This window comes from Sus scrofa, chromosome Y (genome assembly GCF_054392235.1).
Source record: "Sus scrofa isolate SSC_HxYL_T2T_F1_AM1 chromosome Y, Sscrofa_HxYL_maternal_Yorkshire_Landrace_v2.0, whole genome shotgun sequence".
Lineage (NCBI taxonomy): Eukaryota > Metazoa > Chordata > Mammalia > Artiodactyla > Suidae > Sus > Sus scrofa.
In genome coordinates, this window is record NC_139402.1 from 3,836,216 (window position 1) to 3,853,783 (window position 17,568).

At 50.5% G+C, this 17,568-nt stretch overlaps 1 protein-coding gene and 1 long non-coding RNA gene across 6 annotated transcripts in view; one reads left to right on the forward strand and one right to left on the reverse strand.

Moving 5' to 3' along the window:
- Positions 1-9,222, forward strand: part of LOC110257664 (uncharacterized) — a 24,290-nt gene extending 15,068 nt beyond the window's left edge. Inside the window, exon 5 of the long non-coding RNA XR_014836207.1 lies at positions 8,709-9,222. This is a non-coding gene — a long non-coding RNA (uncharacterized LOC110257664). The remainder of the gene's footprint in view (positions 1-8,708) is intronic.
- The window catches only part of LOC110257939 (arylsulfatase L-like), a 23,853-nt gene extending 6,833 nt beyond the window's left edge, over positions 1-17,020 (reverse strand). For 2 of the 5 annotated variants that reach the window (XM_085009056.1, XM_085009054.1), the window contains exons 1-8: positions 16,768-17,020; positions 12,906-12,950; positions 11,891-12,040; positions 9,758-9,879; positions 7,587-7,709; positions 3,978-4,401; positions 2,781-2,917; positions 716-850 (exon numbers count right to left, since the gene is read on the reverse strand). In XM_085009056.1, coding sequence (XP_084865182.1) covers positions 716-850; positions 2,781-2,917; positions 3,978-4,401; positions 7,587-7,709; positions 9,758-9,879; positions 11,891-12,040; positions 12,906-12,928 — 1,114 coding nt within the window. In that variant the 5' untranslated portion in view covers positions 12,929-12,950; positions 16,768-17,020. Of the gene's footprint in view, positions 1-715; positions 851-2,780; positions 2,918-3,977; positions 4,402-7,586; positions 9,051-9,757; positions 9,880-11,890; positions 12,103-12,905; positions 12,951-16,767 lie in introns of all 5 variants that reach the window. The other 3 variants (XM_085009057.1, XM_085009055.1, XM_085009058.1) reach the window with 3 other exon arrangements.
- Between the last annotated feature and the right edge of the window lie 548 nt (positions 17,021-17,568).

Sequence of the window (17,568 nt, forward strand, 5' to 3'; positions counted from 1 at the left end):
CCTTATATATATATTCCCAAGTATAAATATGTAAATATATAAATATATATTTATTGCTTTATATATATATATATTCCCAAGTGTGTGTATGTGTGTGTGTGTGTATATATATATATATATATATATATATATATATATACTCCCTATTTAAATAAGTATATAAGTGTATTATTTTTTCTTTTTTTTGTCTTTTTGTCTCTTTTTGTCTTTTTAGGGCCATACCCACGGCATTTGGAGGTTCCCAGGCTAGGGATTGAATCGGAGCTTCAGCTGCCAGCCTGCAGCACAGCCACAGCCACGCCAGATCTGAGCCGCGTCGGCGACCTACACCACAGCTCACGGCAATGCTGGATCCTCAACCCACTGAGCAAGGCCAGGGATCGAACCCACATCCTCGCGGGCAACACTGGGTCCTTAACCCACTGAGCCACAACGAGAGGTCTGAAACTGGCTCTCTTTTTGAGGAGCTGGCCAGGTTCTAGAATTATGTAGTGGCAAGGCTGTGCCATTCCGCAAAGAGACCACACTGACCGCATGGTGCAAAGGAAAAGAAACAAATCAAATCTGAGTGTGACATATCATTTCCTCCCTGACTAGAAAAACAAGAGTCTTAGGGATCTTCAAAATCTCTGTCGAGGCGGGTGGCCGCCGTCCTGCGGAAGGGCTGGGAAAGGTCAGGAAGCCAGACAAGGGTCTAGGAACCCCTCGTCATTACCTTTGTATATCCCGTTCCAGCCGCCGTACTGCTGGTTTCCAAAGTGAGCCTCTAAGGATCCCCCGTGATCAGACGAGAAGTAAACCAGGGTACCGTTAGTCAAACCCTCTGTGTCCAGAACATCCAGGACTTGCCCTGCAAAGGACAGAGGCGCAGGAGCCGGTCAGAATCGAAGACTATCTTAAACCCAGTTCTTCGGCATGCGCTTTAGCATCTGGGAACACTCAGTGACAGCGAATCTTTAGTCCTCCAGCATGATGGGGGGCGAACAGGAATCTAATCGTGGTGTTTGAAGCATCCTGGATCTAACAGGGATCCATGTCTTTCTGTAGGTCCCAACCTGTTTCCAAAAAAGTCTTAGGAAGGCTACAACACTTCATGCTGCCTAGAACAAAGTACTGCAACTTAAATGGGAGGCAAAATATTACCAAAGGGAGAAGGGCAGGGGAGGGAGTAGGTGGGGAGAGTCTAAGAAGGAGGCTGGTAATGACATCAGAAATGCATGCATATCAATGAAGAATAGTCTTCCAGAGTGGTTCTGGTTTTCTTAGTGTTCCATGAGCTAAAGATCCACACACCCCAATGTTCACAGCAGCACTATTTCCAATAAGCCAAGATATGGAAGCCACCTAAATATCCATCGACAGAGGAGTGGATAAAGAAGATGCGGTGTGTGTACATAATGGAATACTACTCAGCCATGAAAAAGAATGAAATCGTGCCATTGGCAGCCACATGGATGAAACCAGAGATTCTCATACGAAGTGAAGTCCATCAGACAGAGAAGACAAGTATCATATCACTTCTATGTGAAAGCTAAACTATGGCACAAATGAACCCATCTCCAGAACAGAAACAGACCGAGAGTCATGGAGAACTTATGATCACCAGTGGGGACAAGGGGGGAGGGATAAATTAGGAGTTCGAGATTAACATATACCCACTACTATATGTAAAACAGACAACACTGTGGATGTGTGATGGACGCCAAAAAACTAAATATAGAACTAGCATATGATCCAGCCATTCCACTCTTGGGCATCTCTCCAGACAAAACTGCAATTCAAAAAGATCCGTGGACCCCTGTGTTCACAGCAGCACTAGTCACAGTAGCCAAGACAAGCAAAGAACCTCAATGTCCATTGACAGAGGGATGGATCAAGAAGAGGTGGTCCATACATACAATGGAATATTACTCAGCCGTAAAAAAGAATGGAATCATGCCTTGTGCCGCAGCCTGGACCTGGATGCACCTGGCAGGTATCATGATAAGAGCAACACAGAAGACACAGAAGGAGAAACCCTGTACCATCTTACTTACATGTGGAATCAAAAAGTCAAACTCACAAAAACAGAAGAAAGATGGGTGACTATTGGAGGTGGAGAGGAGGGGGGGAACATGGGTGAAGGATGCTGCTTAAAAGTTAAAAACGTGGGAGTTCCTATTGTTACTCAGCAGGTTGAGAACCCGACACCGGGTCCATGAGGAGGCAGGTTTGATCCCTGGGCTCACTCCGTGGGTTATGGATCCGGCGTTGCCTGAGCTGTGGTGTAGGTCGCAGATATGGCTCAGATCTGTCATTGCTGAGGCTGTGGTGTAGACCGGCAGCTGTAGCTCGGATTCAACTCCTGGCTGGAGAAGGTCCATATGCTGCAGGTGCTGTCATGAAAAGAAAAGGCAGGGAAAGGCAAGGGAAAAAAGTTACCAAGTTAAAAAAAAAAACATGGGTGAGCGGAGGGATAGTTTAGAGGGATGGACTTGACATAGTCACACGCTCTCTATAAAACAGGTAACAAGAACCTACTGTCTGGCACAGGGTAACCTCCTCAATACTGCGTAATAACCTGCATGAGTGGGAAAAGAACCTGAAAAGGATCGGATGTCTATGCATCACTGAATCACTTCGCTGGACACCTGAAACTCACCCCCATTGTAAGTCAATGCCACTCCCAGGAAAGAAATGAAAACAACAACAGTCAGTCCCCTCCCCTCTCTCTACGGTCTCCTTGCGGCTGCCCTTGGCCGACGTGGCACCCTCGCGTTGCCCCCGGAAAGGCCACTTACCCACCATCCAGTCCATCTCTTCCACGTTGTCCCCATACCGCCCGTGGAGGCTCCTCCCTCGGAAGGGCTCCGTGGTGATAAGAGGGCTGTGGACGTGCAGAAAGGACACGAAAAGGAGGAACGGTCCTTGCTTGTTTCTGCAGACAGACAAGTAACACGATGGGAGTTGTTTTGTGGTAGATGAGCGCGTGAGCTCCTGGATGTGTGAAACGTCTCTCTCCCTGGCCGTGGCCTCACTGGGATACGTCTCTGCGGCTCTGCCCACCAGAAGCAAAGGCGTACCTCTGCTCAACCAACTGATTTGGGAATGCGCCTGGGATGGGCAATATTGGCTGTGATGACTCTCTTGTTTCGTTTTGTGTTTTAGGGCCGCCCCCACGACATATGGAGGTTCCCAGGCTAGGGGTGGAATCAGAGCTGCAGCTGCCAGCCTCCACCACAGCCACAGGCATGCGGAATTGGAACTGCCTCTGCGACCTACCCCACAGCTCACGGCAATGCCTGATCCTTAACCCACGGAGCGAGGCCAGGAATCAAACCTACATCCTCCTGGCTGCTATTCAGATTCATTTCCACGGAGCCACGATGATGAGTGATAAGTTTTTTCCTTCTAAATTCTACTGAGGAGTTCCCATTGTGGCTTAGGAAGTTAAGAACCTGACAGAGTGTCTGAGAGGATGCAGGTTCGATCCCTGGCCTGGCTCAGGGGGTTAAGGATCCCACGTGGCCACAAGCTGTGGCGTAGGTGGCAGATGTCGCTGGGATCCAGTGTGGCTGTGGCTGTGGTGGAGACCTGCATGTGCAGCTCTGACTCCACCCCTAGCCTGGAAACTTCCACATGTGGCAGGTACAGCCTGAAAAGGAAAAAAAACGAAAGAAAAAACAAACCTTAGACTTTATTGCCAGCAGATTGATAGATTCATTAGATACCGCCTGTGATGGTCAGAGGGTGGTGACAGCATGGGACTGGCTCCAAAATAGGAGGGAGAGAAGTCAAGTTGAGACCCCTGGTCACTTGTTTTAATGGGTCGCGTTGGGTCCCCGTGAAAATCATGCATGGCCCCCCCTTCATCGAAAATCAGCTTTCAGAAACAGGACCCTGGCCTGAGCCCGCTACCCATCAGGGAAGAAGAAAGTTCCAAAGGCACGTCCATCGGGACGTGAAACGCGCAGCCGAGGCTGACCTTGGACCCTCACCTTTTGAGGAAGGAGGAGACCTCTCTGAGCATAAGGGCCGTGGTTCGGTGGAAGCGCATGGGCTGCTCCGTGATGGTGCGATTTCGCATCAGGAAGCAGTCCGCGTGCGCGATCAGGGGACTCAGGACACAGGAGCACAGGAAGAGCAAGGCGGCCGCGAGGGCTGAGCAGACGACCGGGGTCCAGGAGCCGGGTATCAGGCGGGTCAGCTTCCCCAGGGCGAGCGTGAGGGCGGCCAGGGCCACGATGTGGCAGCAGACGTTGACCTGGTGCTCCAGGATCACCCGCTTCTCCGAGATGTCCGAGGGCAGACAGTCGCCCATCATGGAAAACGGCATCCCGTAGAAAAGGTCAAAGCCGTGGCTGAGGGGATGGTGGCAGTGGTCCTCGGACGATTCGCAGTTGAGACCCAGATGCCATTTGCCTGAAAGGCAGAAGGGACGCAGATGTGAGCACCGGCCCCGGGGCAGTGGGCGTGGCGCGTGTGCCGCGTCCTGGGCCCTCTGCAGGGCGCTGGGGCGGGGGTGGCGTTTGCTGGTATTTGCACCATGACCTGGTCGGCTTGTTTCAGGGGACTGAGGATGCTGGCTGGCAACATTCCTGTGATGCTGGAACAAAGGACCATTATGTACTGCTTAAAATAGCACAAATGCACACTCCCCCATCCCGGGGGCCAGACGTCTGAGGTCAAGGGGTCCCAGGGCCATGCTCCCTCCAGAGGCTCCAGGGCAGGGTCCTTCCTGCCTCTTCCAGGTTCTGGGGGCTCCAGGTGGCCCTGGGCTGGTGGCCGCCTCCCTCCTGTCTCTGCCTCCGTCTTCCCATGGCTTCTCTTCTGTGTCTGGGTCTCCTCTCTGTCTCTTAGGGGGACACTGTCCTTGGATGGAGGGACCCCTCATCCAGGAGGACTGCTTCTCAGACCCTTCCCGTGGCTTCTCCTCTGTGTCTGTGTTTCCTCTTCTGTCTCTTAGGGGGACTCTGTCCTTGGAGGGAGGGCCCCCCTCATCCAGGAGGACCTCCTCTCAGACCCTTCCCTTCCTCACACCTGCAAAGACTCTTTTTTCCACAGACGGTCATGTTTGCAGGTTTCGGCATTCAGGACCTGCTGTCTTCAGGGACCCCCTATTCCATCCCCTACCCCCGACTTTGCCACGGTCTGTGGGCGAGTGAAAAGCAAGGTACGCTGAGGTCAGGGGGCTCTGGAAAACGTCCTCTGAAGTGACCAGCTTGAGCAAAGACGTTCCGCCTTTAGACGTGACCCTCCTCCTCTGATTCCCTGTAACAACCGCGGGGATCGTGGTGGGAGGCAGGTTTTACAGAGCCCAACATTCAGGGTCAGGCCGTGAGAGATGCCTGGTTTCTGTTCTGTCTCGACCGGGGTGTGGACAGAGACGGTGTCGTGTCTTCTCAACCCAGTGGTGTCTGTTGTCCCTGAAACCTCATGGGATGTCCAGAGGAAGAGCCGTCACTCTGTGGGCTGGATGTTTCAGGGGCTAAAGAAGTTAGGCCTGTTCTTTGTGGTCAATAAACGATCCTCTTAATGAAAATTAACCCTACACCGTGAGAGCGACAATGACAACGGGTCCCTTTGCAAGAAACCGTCGTCCCTGATGTTACCTCGTTCTGCATGTGACGTGATGTGCTGACGTTTAGAAACATGAGCATGGAGGAGTTCCCGTCGTGGCGCAGTGGTTCATGCATCCGACCGGGAACCATGAGGTTGCGGGTTCGATCCCTGGCCTTGCTCAGTGGGCGAAGGATCCGGCGTTGCTGTGGCTCTGGCGTAGGCTGGTGGCTACAGCTCCGATTCAACCCCTAGCCTGGGAACCTCCATATGCCGCGGGAGTGGCCCTAGAAAAGGCAAAAAGACCAAAAAAAAAAAAAAAAAAAAAAAAGAAAAAGAAACATGAGCATGCATTTTACGGAAGCAGAGAGGAAGGGTCTGAGCTGGGCAGCCCCGTTTCTTTCTTTTCTTTCTTGTCTTTTTTGGCCACACCTGCGGCATATGGATGTTCCCGGGTTAGGGGTCCAATCGGAGCTGCAGCTGCCGGTCTACACCACAACCACAGCAGCCCCAGATGCGAGCTGCCCCTGCGACATGCACCACCGCCCGTGGCAGTGCTGGATCCCTAACCCTCGGGGCGAGGCCAGGGATTGGACCTACATCCTCGCAGAGACATCAGGCCCTTAACCCGTTGAGCCATGACGGGAACTGCATGCAGTCACATTCCCAGGCTGAAAACAGGGAAAAGCAGCATGATGGAAATTTTTTGTAATGTAGTCAAATTAGAAGCATTTTTTCTAAGTATTTTTATCATGGTGCACCAGCAAACTGTATGAAATGCCACATGGCATGGAGCTGATGTGTTTTTCTTTTCTTTTTTTTTTTTAAAGCAGAATCCCATGTCTCTCACCTTATTGTATTATTATTATTATTTAAGTTTTTGGCCTCCCCCACGGCAGGCAGAAATTCCCAGGCCAGGGATCGAACCCTTGCCACAACAGTATCCTTAACCGCCAGGCCACCAAGGAGCGGCCCAGCTGAGATTTCTTGAGCACCTGCTTTGCCCCAAGCAACCAGGGTCATCACATCATGTCCCAATGAGTGGTGGGTTTTCCTTTTAGAGGGGAATGGACGATGACCCAACTATTTCATTTCGGTACTTTTATAGTTGACTGTAACCTCCATGTGAAAGCAATGGGCCTTGGGGACCTGCCGTCCAGCACAGGGACCTCTCCCCAATATTCTGTGCTCATCTACGTGGGAAAAGAAGCTGAAAGAGAATGGACGTGGGGACACGGATCCCTGCATCACTTTGTTGTCCAGCAGAAAAGATTGCAGCCGCATCACTTTGTTGTCCAGCAGAAAGGATCGCAGCCTTTTATAATATCAACTCTATTCCAAAACAACTTTTTGAAAATTTGTTAAAAATTTTAAAAGGAGACATATGAACGTATTTGCAGAACAGAAACAAACTCACAGCCTTTGAAAACAATCTTATGGTGACCAAAGGGGACGGGTGGGGGAGGATGGACAGGGGGTGTGGGGTTGGCAGGTGCACCCTGAGGTCTATGGAATGATGGGCCATCGGAGACCTGCTGTCTAGCGCAGCGAACGCGACCCAATGTTTTGTGATCATCTGTGTGAGAAAAGAATCTGAAAGAGAATGGATGTGTGGACATGAATCCCTGAATCTCTTTGCAGTACAGCAGAAAGTATCCCAACCTTGTATATCAACTCGACTTCAGGAGTTCCCGTCGTGGCGCAGTAGTTAACGCATCCGACTAGGAACTATGAGATTGTGGGTTCGATCCCTGGCCTTGCTCAGGGGGCGAAGGATCCGGCGTTGCTGTGAGCTGTGGTGTAGGTTGCAGACGCGGCTTGGATCCCGCGTTACCGTGGCTCTGGCGTAGGATGGTGGCTACAGCTCTGATTCGACCCCTAGCCTGGGAATCTCCATATGCCGCAGGAAGCGGCCCTAGAAAAGGCAAAAAGACCAAAAAAAAAAAAAAAATTAACAAATAAAATAAAATAAATCAACTCTACTTCCATAAAACTTTAAAACATGTCCAAAAAAAGAAATGCACATAGAACTGAGAAGCTGTACATACCCACAAGTCCAGTCACGTAGCCTTTGTCCTTCAATATTTTTGCAAATGTCGTCTCATTTGGTGGCAAGCCTCCGGAGGCTGCCACCCACTGCAGAACACGCGAGCCGGTGCTGGAAACCATACCTGTCATGAATCATTTTCCAAGAAATGTTACAATCAAACATCAAGGTTTTGTTTTGTTTTGTTTTTCCATTGCACCCCCAGCACGTGGACGTTCCCAGGCCGGGGATCGAAGCTGAGCCACTGCAGGGACAGGCCTGGATGCTAAACGTGGCGCGGTGGCAGCTTCTCAAACACCAGTTTTTATCGTTAGTCTTATTTGTAACCACGGATGATCTGTGGAACATCACCATTCTTCAGCGTTAAACTGAACATTCACTTCCTGCTGGAATAAAACCAGTTGCCTCCTGGTTTTATTTTTTGGCAGCAGAAAAAATGATTCATTCCTTGAAAAAGTTGTGCTGTTATCCTGTTATGTTGACACTGATAACCAAGGAGTTCCTGCTGTGACTCACTGGTAACAAACCCGACTCGTATGCATGAGGACGAGGGTTCGATCCCTGGCCTCACTCGGTGGGTACAGGATCTGGTGTTGCTGTGGCTGTGGTGCAGGCCGGCAGCTACCGCTCCGATTCGACCCCTGGCCTGGGAACTTCCATATGCCGTGGGTGTGGCCCTAAAAAGACCAAAAAAAAAAAAAGAAAAGAAAGAAAGTGACAAACCAAAAGAGAAATAAATAAAAAAGAAAGGAGAATGAAAAATGATTTTATGGGAATGGATACATAAAAATGATGTTATGGCAACGGATCTACTTTGCTGTACTCCTGAAACTCACACAACTCTGTAAGTCAGCTATATCCCAGTAAAATGTTTCAAAAAGGAAAAAACTGATTTTCTGATTTCATCCCACTGTTGATTGCATGCAGTGCTTCTCAAACGTGTCTGCACGTTGGTATCGTGCGGGGAGCTTCCCAATATTCTCCGACCTGGTTATCATTCCCGAAACTGTGATTTTCGTTGGTCTGGGGTGGAATTTGGAATGGTTGAAAGATCCCCCACAGGTTTCTCACGAGCTGAAAAGTTTGGGAGCCACGGATGTAACTCCTCCTGTCTCTGTTACAGGCAAGACATCTAGTGCAACGTTTTAAAGTGGAAGCTCACAGCGTTGGGGGGAATGTCAATGGCTGGAACCCTGTGGGGAACAGTATGAAGGCTCCTTAAAAAGCAAAATGTAGAACCACCATAAGATCCAGCCATCCCACTCCTGGGCATCTATCCAGAGAAAAGCATCATTTGAAAAGATGCCTGCAGCCCTTTTTCATAGCAGCACTGCTCACAATAGCCAAGACATGGAATCAGCCTAAATGTCCATCGACAGAGGAGTGGATAAAGAAGATGTGGTCCAGTGGGATGCTGCTGTGTAGCCCTGGGAACTGTGTCTCGTCGCTTGGATGGAGCATGAGCCTGTGAGAAAAAAGAACGTATGCATGTCTGTGTGACGGGGTCACCTTGCTGTGCAGCAGCAAATGGACAGGACACTGTCAATCAGCTCTAATGGAAAAGATAAAAATCATTATAAAATAATAAAAAAATAAATAAAACTCATTCTGCCAATAAAAAATTAATAATAAAAAAATTGAAAAGTGAATCAAGATGTGGTGCATACACACAATGGAATATTACTCAGCCGTAAAAAGGAATGAAATCATGCCAAGTGCAGCAACATAGTTGCAACTAGAGTTTCTCATGCTAAGGGACGTCAGTCAGACAGAGAAAGACACAGACCACAGGAGATCACTTACAGGTGGATTCTAAAATACGGCACAAATGAACCTGTCTGCAGAACAGAAACAGACTCACAGGCTTGTGAATGGATAAGCCATGAGGTGCAGCTGTACAGCACGGGGAACTCGATCCATTCTCTTGGGAGAGACCGTGATGGACGATAATATTAAAAAAGAAATGTGTGTCTATGTCTGACTGGGTCACTTTGCTGTTCAGCAGAAATTGGCACTACACTGTCAATCAACTCTAATAAAAGAATTTTAAAAATTCGAAAACACAGTATGGGGGTCCCAGAGTGTTCTCTCCCCACGGTACTGAGGAATCAATCCAGCCTTTATTCAAGGAACTGCAGGTGCCCGTCCCAGGCTCACTTAGCATGGACGCACCTGATCGGAGTGGGTATCTGCCCGTGAGGAAAGCGGCTCTGCTCGGGGTGCACAGTGAAGCCGCCGCAAGGTGCTGGGTGAGCATCACGCCATCCGAGGCGAGGCGGTCAATGTTTGGCGTCCTGCAGGAGGAAGCATGAGCGTGGATCCCGCAGCCAACACCCATGCAGGTGTTTCCCCCAGAAGCATCCCTGTTACATTGCACTGCATAAAAATCTACCATCAGCAATAAACACATCCATGTGTTTGTTCTGGGGGTTTTTTTTGCCTGCACCTGTGGCATAAAAATCTTCCTGGGCCAGGGATGGAATCCACCCTGCTGCAGTGACAACGTCCCATCCTCAACCCAAGCCCCCCCCCCAGGGAACGCCAACATGGGCATATTCTTAACAGTGACCAAAGGCAGGGGCCAGTCATGCAAGTCAGCGCAGAGGCATCGACTCCATGACTGTGCCCTAGGTTTGCACAAAAGACTCCTGGTGCTGAGAGGGACACGATAAAATATCCAGAACTGAGAGAGTCCAAGATGATTTCTCATATAGGAGTCGGTCTTTTTTTTTTCTTTTTAGGGCCGAAGCTGCAGCATATGGAGGTTCCCAGGCTAGGGGTTGAGTCAGAGCTGCAGCTGCTGTTTCTACACCACAGCCACAGCACCACGGGATCAGAGCTGTGGCTGCCACCTGCACCATAGCTCCCAGCAATGCCAGATCCTTAACCCCCTGAACGAAGCCAGGGATAGAACCCACATCCTCTTGGATCCTAGTTGGGTTTTTTAAGAGCTGAGCCATGAAGGGAACTCCCTGCGGCACAGAGATTTTCATCAGGGGGCACTGGAATCATGCATGCGTGCGTGCATGTGTGTGTGCATGTGTGTGTGTGCGCAGACGTGCCGTGGTGGATGGAGGTTGGAGGGTGATGGAACCTAGAAATCGGCCGTTGGCTTACAGACAATAGCAGTGCTTTAAAAAGCATTGTCCAGTGGGTCACAGACTTGAGGTTGCAAGGGGGAGGGGGAGGGAGTGGGATGGACGGGGAGCTTGGGGTTCGTAGAAGCAAACTATGACATGGAGAATGGATGAGCCTTTGAGGTCCTGCTGTGCAGCACAGGGAACTCTATCCAGTCTCTTGGGATAGACCATGATGGAAGATGATACGAGAGAGGGATTGGCTATATATGAATGACTGGGTCAGTTCGCTGTACAGCAGACATTGGCACAACATTGTAAGTCCACTAAGTTTTAATTCAACAATTTTTTTAATTAAAAAGAGGAGTTCCTGTTGTGGCGCAGTGAGTTAAGGACCCAACTCGTATCCGTGAGGATGTGAGTTCAATCCCTGGCCTCGCTCCGTGGGTTAAGGATCCAGCGTGGCCGTGAGCTGTGTGGCATAGGTCGCAGACGCAGCTCCGATCTTGCATCGCCATGGCCGTGGCATAGGTCACAGCTGTGGCTCTGATTCGACCCCTAGCCAGGGAACTTCCCTATGCCACAGGTGCGGCTGTACAAAATTTTTTTTTACATTAAAATAAATAAACAATAAAATAAGAACCCTTGTCTAGGAGAGCTCTTGGGGTGCATGGAGTTAAGGCTCTGGCATTGTTGCCATAGCCGCTTATTTAATTTTTTTTTTTGCTTTTTAGGGCCACACCTGCGGCATATGGAGGTTCCCAAGCTAGGGGTCGAATTGGAGCTGTAGCTGCCGGCCTCCACCACAGCCACAGCCACAGCCACATCAGATCCGAGCCGTGTCTGCAACCTACACCGCACCTCATGGAACACAGGATCCTTAATCCACTGAGTGAGGCCAGGGATCGAACCCACATCCTCACGGATCTTTGTCAGGTTTGTTAACTGCTGAGCCACGAAGGGAACTCCCCACTTATTTAATTTTAAAATGAAACACTTTCTAAAATACGCAACATTGCCTGCCTTAGACTGTGCTGAGGGACCTCCTCTTAAATCGTGGCGTGACTGTTCACACATGGGAGGAATGTGAGCTGGGTCAAGGGTGTTCCCAGCAAGGATGGCGGGAGTGCAGAATCTCGTCAAGTGGGAATGGCGAGGCCCAAGGCCGGGATGCTTTATCCGCGCCCTTCGGACCAAGGTCCCAGACAAGCCGTTCTCTGCCCCTTGCCTTATGGTGTGGTTGCCATAGCAGCCAAGGTCTCCGATGCCCAGATCGTCCGCCATCAGAAGAAGGATGTTTGGACGGGAGGCGGACAAATCGCCGTAAGCCGAGGGCTTCGAACCCAGAAGCACGCCGATGGTCAGGGCCAGCCCGCTCCTGAAAGACAGCATCCCAGACAAGCCTTCCTCCCACTGCTGTCCATTCCATTGGCACGACTTCTGTAAAGGGGGAAGTTGGGGGTCACCGTTTTAGCGCACGTCGGCAGGGTCATCCCAGGTCTGAAGCGTTTGAATGCACCTGTTAGGTTTTTTTTTTTTTTTCTTCTTGTTTTGGAAATTAAAAAGAACTCATCGCTTTATGGATGCCCAGTTGGGCAGGCCCATAAAGAGCAAGTCAACGATGTTCCAATCCCCAACACCAAGAAATAAGGGTGGATGGCGTTCCCGTCGTGGCTCAGCGGAAACGAAGCCGCCTAGGATCCACGAGGATGGGGGTTCGATCCCCGGCCTTGCTCAGTGGGTTAAGGATCCGAGGTTGCCACGAGCTGTGTTGTAGGTCACAGACGTGGCTTGGATCCCGCGTTGCTGTGGCTGTGGCGTAGGCTGGCGGCTGCAGCCCCAACTGGACCCCTAACCTGGGAACCTCCATATGCTGCACCTGTGGCCCTACAACAAAAAAGGAAGAAGAGGAAGAGGAGGAAGAAGGAGGAGGAGAAGGAGAAGGAAAAAGATGGAAATCTGAGTCTGATGCAGTTTGCATCCTGGGCTTCCAGGAAAAGCAGACACCTGGCCCGTGGCAGGACTTGATACGCAGCTCGATGAGAAGGAAACGGAATTCCTTCGGCAGGGGTCTGGGGTACCTCCCAGGTAGGGGAGGCTCGTGGATCCTGTGGTTTTGATCGTGAACCTCATGCCGGATCGTCACAAGGCACCATCGGTCACTCACTGGAAAGGGTCACTTTGTCATCAGTGCTTTTGCTGAGAAAGACAGGACCTCACAACGGCACAGGATCCCATCTTACCAAGAACTGCCCAGATGTAACATGTCCTCCCGTTTCTTATATTTCCTGTAAGAAATAAAAAGGTTTATATGAACAGAGGCAGCGGAAAATGAACCAGCTCAGGAAGAGTTCCACCTGTAACAAGAAGCAGATGTTAGCCTCTCTCTGATGCTTTTTTGGTTTGTTTTTTCTAGGGCTGCACCCGAGGCATATGGAGTTTCCCAGGCTAGGGGTCGAATCGGAGCTGTAGCCGCCTGCCTGCACCACAGCCACAGCAATGCCACAGTTGAGCCACATCTGTGACCTACACCACAGCTCACGGTAACACCGGATCATTAACCCACGGAGCAAGGCCAGGGATCGAACCTGCACCCTCATGGTTCCTAGTCGGATGCGTTTAACTACTGAGCCTCGACGGGAACTCCACTTTCTCTGATGCTTATTGGTAACATCTTAAAACTACTGCTAAAAAGTCACAAAGGGGGAGAGGTTGTCGGGGAGGATGGACTGGGAGTCTGGGGTTAGCAGATGCAAACCCTTATACCCAGAACGGATAAACAAGCTCCCATGGGAGAGAGAGCTACATTCAGTATCCTGTGATAAAGCATCGTGGAAAAGACTATTTTAAAAAAAAGAATAGGAGTTCCTGCTGTGGCTCAGCACGTTAAGGACCTGAGTTAGTCTCCATGAGGATGTAGGTTCCATCCCTGGCCTTGCTCAGTGGGTTAAGGATCCGGCATTGCCGCAAGCTGTGGTGTAGGTCGCAGATGCTGCTCAGATCCAGTCTTGCTGTGGCTGTGGTGTAGACGGGCAGCTGCAGCTCTGACACCACCCCTAGCCCGGGAACTTCCATATGCCGCAGGTGCAGCCCTACACCACACCTCACGGCAACTGGGGATCCGAGCCGCATCTGCGACCTACACCTAAGCTCACAGCAACGCCAGAGCCTTGACCTGCTGAGCAAGACCAGGGATGGAACCCACGTCCTCATGGACACCATGTCGGGTTCTTAACCTGCTGAGCTGCAACGGGAACTCCCCGTATGTTTTATTTGTAATCGTGGTACGCTGGCATAAAGAACTTTCCCATCCTAGCCATTTTTAAGCACACAATCCGCGGCGTGGACGGCGCATTCATTCTGTTGTGCAAACCTCGCATCATCCAGAACCTGTGCATTTTCCCAAACAGGGACTCTGTCCCCATCCAGCGCCGACTCCCCCTTCTGCCCCCCCAGCCCCTGGAACAGACCCTACGACTTTCCATCTCTGTGCAGGTGAGTCTTCAAGGGACCTCACACAGCCGGAATCGCACAGTATTTGTCCTTTCGTGTCTGGCTTATTCCCCTGTCCTTTGGCTTCACTCATGTTGTCGCCTCTATCAGAATTCCCTTCCTGTTTATGGCTGAATGATACTCCTTTATGTTTTATATTTATGCTATTTATGTTATAAATGTATATATTTATACGTATTATAATATTTATAATAGTGGACTGCATTCTGCATATATCCCAGGCCAGGGATCAAACCTGCCGTAAGCAGAGCCTCAGCAGTATCAACACTTGATCCTTAACCTGCTGAGCCACCAGGGAACTCCCTATCCAAACACACACACACACATTTTTAGGCACCGCACCTGGCACATGGAAGTTCCCAGGCTAGGGGTCAAATCAGAGCTATAGCTGCCGGGCTACACCACAGCCACAGCCACACCAGATCCAAACCATGTCTACAACCTACACTGCAGCTCAACACTGAAGCTGATGGCAACGCCGGATCCTTAACCCACTGAGCGAGGCCAGGGATCAAATCTGCATCCTTATGGATACTAGTTGGGTCTGTTACTGCTGAGCCACGACGGGAACTCCCCCTTTTTTTTTTCTTCCTTTTTATGGCTACACCTGCAGCATATGGACGTTGCTAGGGACTGAATCAGAACTGCAGCTACACCACGGCTTTCGACAATGTAGGATCTTTAATCCACTGAGCAAGGCCAGGGATCGAACCCACACCCTCACAGAGACTGTGTGGGGTTCTTAACCCTCTGAGCCACAGAGGGAGCTCCCCGAGCTGTTGTAACAAGCAGGTGGCTTTGACGGCTTATCACAAAAAGAGCAGAGGAGGAAGGCTGGAGATGCATTCTTTTCATACCACTGGCATGTACCCAAGCCCTCGTTTGTTCCCTCGAGTGATTTTTGGCTTCTTAGAAGGTCTCTGGGCACACTTTGATTTCGACATATTTATATATGAGATAATATACATTTTAAATGTATAATATCCTACACATATTATATATTACATATGTATACAGAGACGTACAATATAAAACACAATACACATGCATTATGCATGAATTTATAACATAGCATAAAGTAGATATGATTTTTTTCTTGATAGCTGCTTAGTCTTTTTCCTCTCGGGGAAAAAGCATCTTATGGGCAGTTTCTGACGCTTCTGGGCAATGACTGGTTCTATTCGTTCCACCTGACTGGTTAGAGTTGTGATTATATGCTAAACTCACTGACGGGGTTAATTTCCTACAAGGTTTGATCTGATTTGAAGATCGGTTGTCTGTATTTGGCTACATGAAGGAGTGTGGTTGTGTTTCGTTCCACTCAATGCAGGGATATATGCCTAAAAGCACAGCATGTTTTTCTTCCTATGGGCTCCCTGCTAGCAGAGAAAACTTTCCATAAGAAAGATACAGAGAAAGAACAGAGGGGCGGGCAGTGGTTCCCAGGAGGTAGTTGGGTGGGGAAATTGAGAGGCTTTAAGGATGCAAAGTTGCAACACGTAGTTGAAAACATTCTGGAGAGCTAACTCAGCCCTTGTTGATTATACTCAACTGCTGCTGGAAGGGAAATTTCAAGGTTGCTAAGAGACTAACTGGTAATTGTTCTTCTTCCAAATGAAAAAGCAATGGCGGAGCTCCCTGGTGGCTCAGTAGGTTAAGGACCTGGCTTTGTTGCCGCTGGGTCTTGGGTCACTGCCGTGGCAGAGGTTCAACCTCTGGCCCGGGGAACCAACCCCCCACCCCGGGAGTTCCCCTTGTGGCTCAGTGGATTAGGAGCCTGACTAGCATCCATGAGGATGTGGGTTCGATCCCTGGCCTCACTCAGTGGGTGAAGGATCTGGCGTTGCCTTGAGCTGTGGTGTAGGTCACACGGCTCGAATCCGGCCTTGCTGTGGCTGTGGTGTAGCCCTCGACGGAAGCTCTGATTCGACCCCTAGCCTGGGAACTTGCATATGCACGCGGCCCTAAAAAAAAAAAAAAAAAAAACCAACAAAAAAATCCGGCCAAACACACACACAATGGCACCTACAGGACGTGAGAGTCAGCTAACACGATTGTTGAAATCGTATTGCAACAGTTAAACATGTCACGCTGACTCTGTCCCACCTCAGCCTCTCACAGTGTTATCAGCTAATTATATCTCAATTTAAAAAAAGATCCGGCCAAAGGGAAAGGAAGCCCACATTTCGCCTCTGATGCTCTTCCAGGGCAGAAGAAATTGCAGCCCCTGGGTCCCGGGCTGTCCTCCAGCCCGCAGGCAGCTCGCCCACATTTCTTCATGGCCCTCGGCCTCTGTTCCCACAGGCAGTTTTTAATCTCAGCATCTCTCCGGCGCCGGGTCCCCCTGCCCCCGGATCTCTTAGCCTCTTAGCCTCTAGTGGCGCTGCGTGTCCCCTGGCTCTCTGGTTCTTATCATTCTGCATTCCTTCTAGCAATCACCTGGGGGTGGGGTGGGTGTAAATCTGTCGAGTATCTTGCTTTCCCCGTGCAAAGGAACTTATCTCTAAAACCTGGCCAGATGCCCGGTGGCCGCGTGTGTGTGAGGTGGCCGCCAAGGGTGGCCGTCCAGGCGGCGCAGGCAGAGAGGGTTACCTGAAGGTGCAGCGGGGACAGGCCAGCTGCAGGTCGGTGCGTGGCTGCTCCTCCAGGCGCCTGATCCTCGGCCAGGAGACGCCAGGCGATCCCCACCTCAAAGCAAGACGAATGGCCCAGACACCAAGCTAGGTTGTCTCCTGGGCCGCCCAGCCGTCTCTTTTCAGCTTTCCACAGAAGACGTTTTGTTCTTAGTCGCAAAATGCAACACTCGCGGAGGGATCCCGGCAGCTCTGGCAGGAAACAGCAAGCCTTTCATGCAGGAGCCGCCGCCAGGAAACCCGCCGGCCACCGGTCACTCAGACGGGGCGGTCGCTGGCTGTGTCCCAGAGCTGCCAAGCAGTTGCCTTGAAAATCTCTCTAGAACAGTCCTGAAGGGGCGTAGTCCCCCCACCCCACCCCCCACCCACGCTGGCGGCTGCCTCCAAAAGGCGAGGAGGAGACAAAACAGCTCTGACCAGGCTGTACCTACCTCTAGACGCAAATCACATTTGACTTGCTGTCTGTGAAAACAAGGCTCGGTGACCTGGTGGCTGGACTATTCCACTTCTTCTGGGTTCCAAGCCAGGTTTGTGTCTTTGCTCGTGGTTCGAGAACACATTTCCCCATCTGGCAGCAGAAGACAGAGCTCGTTCTCCTTTTGTGTGTGTGTTTGGAAAAATTAGAGTTGATTTATAACAGGCCAGTTTCTGCTGTCCAGCAAAGTGACCCAGTCATACATACATATGCATCCTTCTTCCCCCAGTGAAACTGAGCACCGTTATGACGTGAACCCAGCCAGAAGCCAGGTTGGGACGTGAA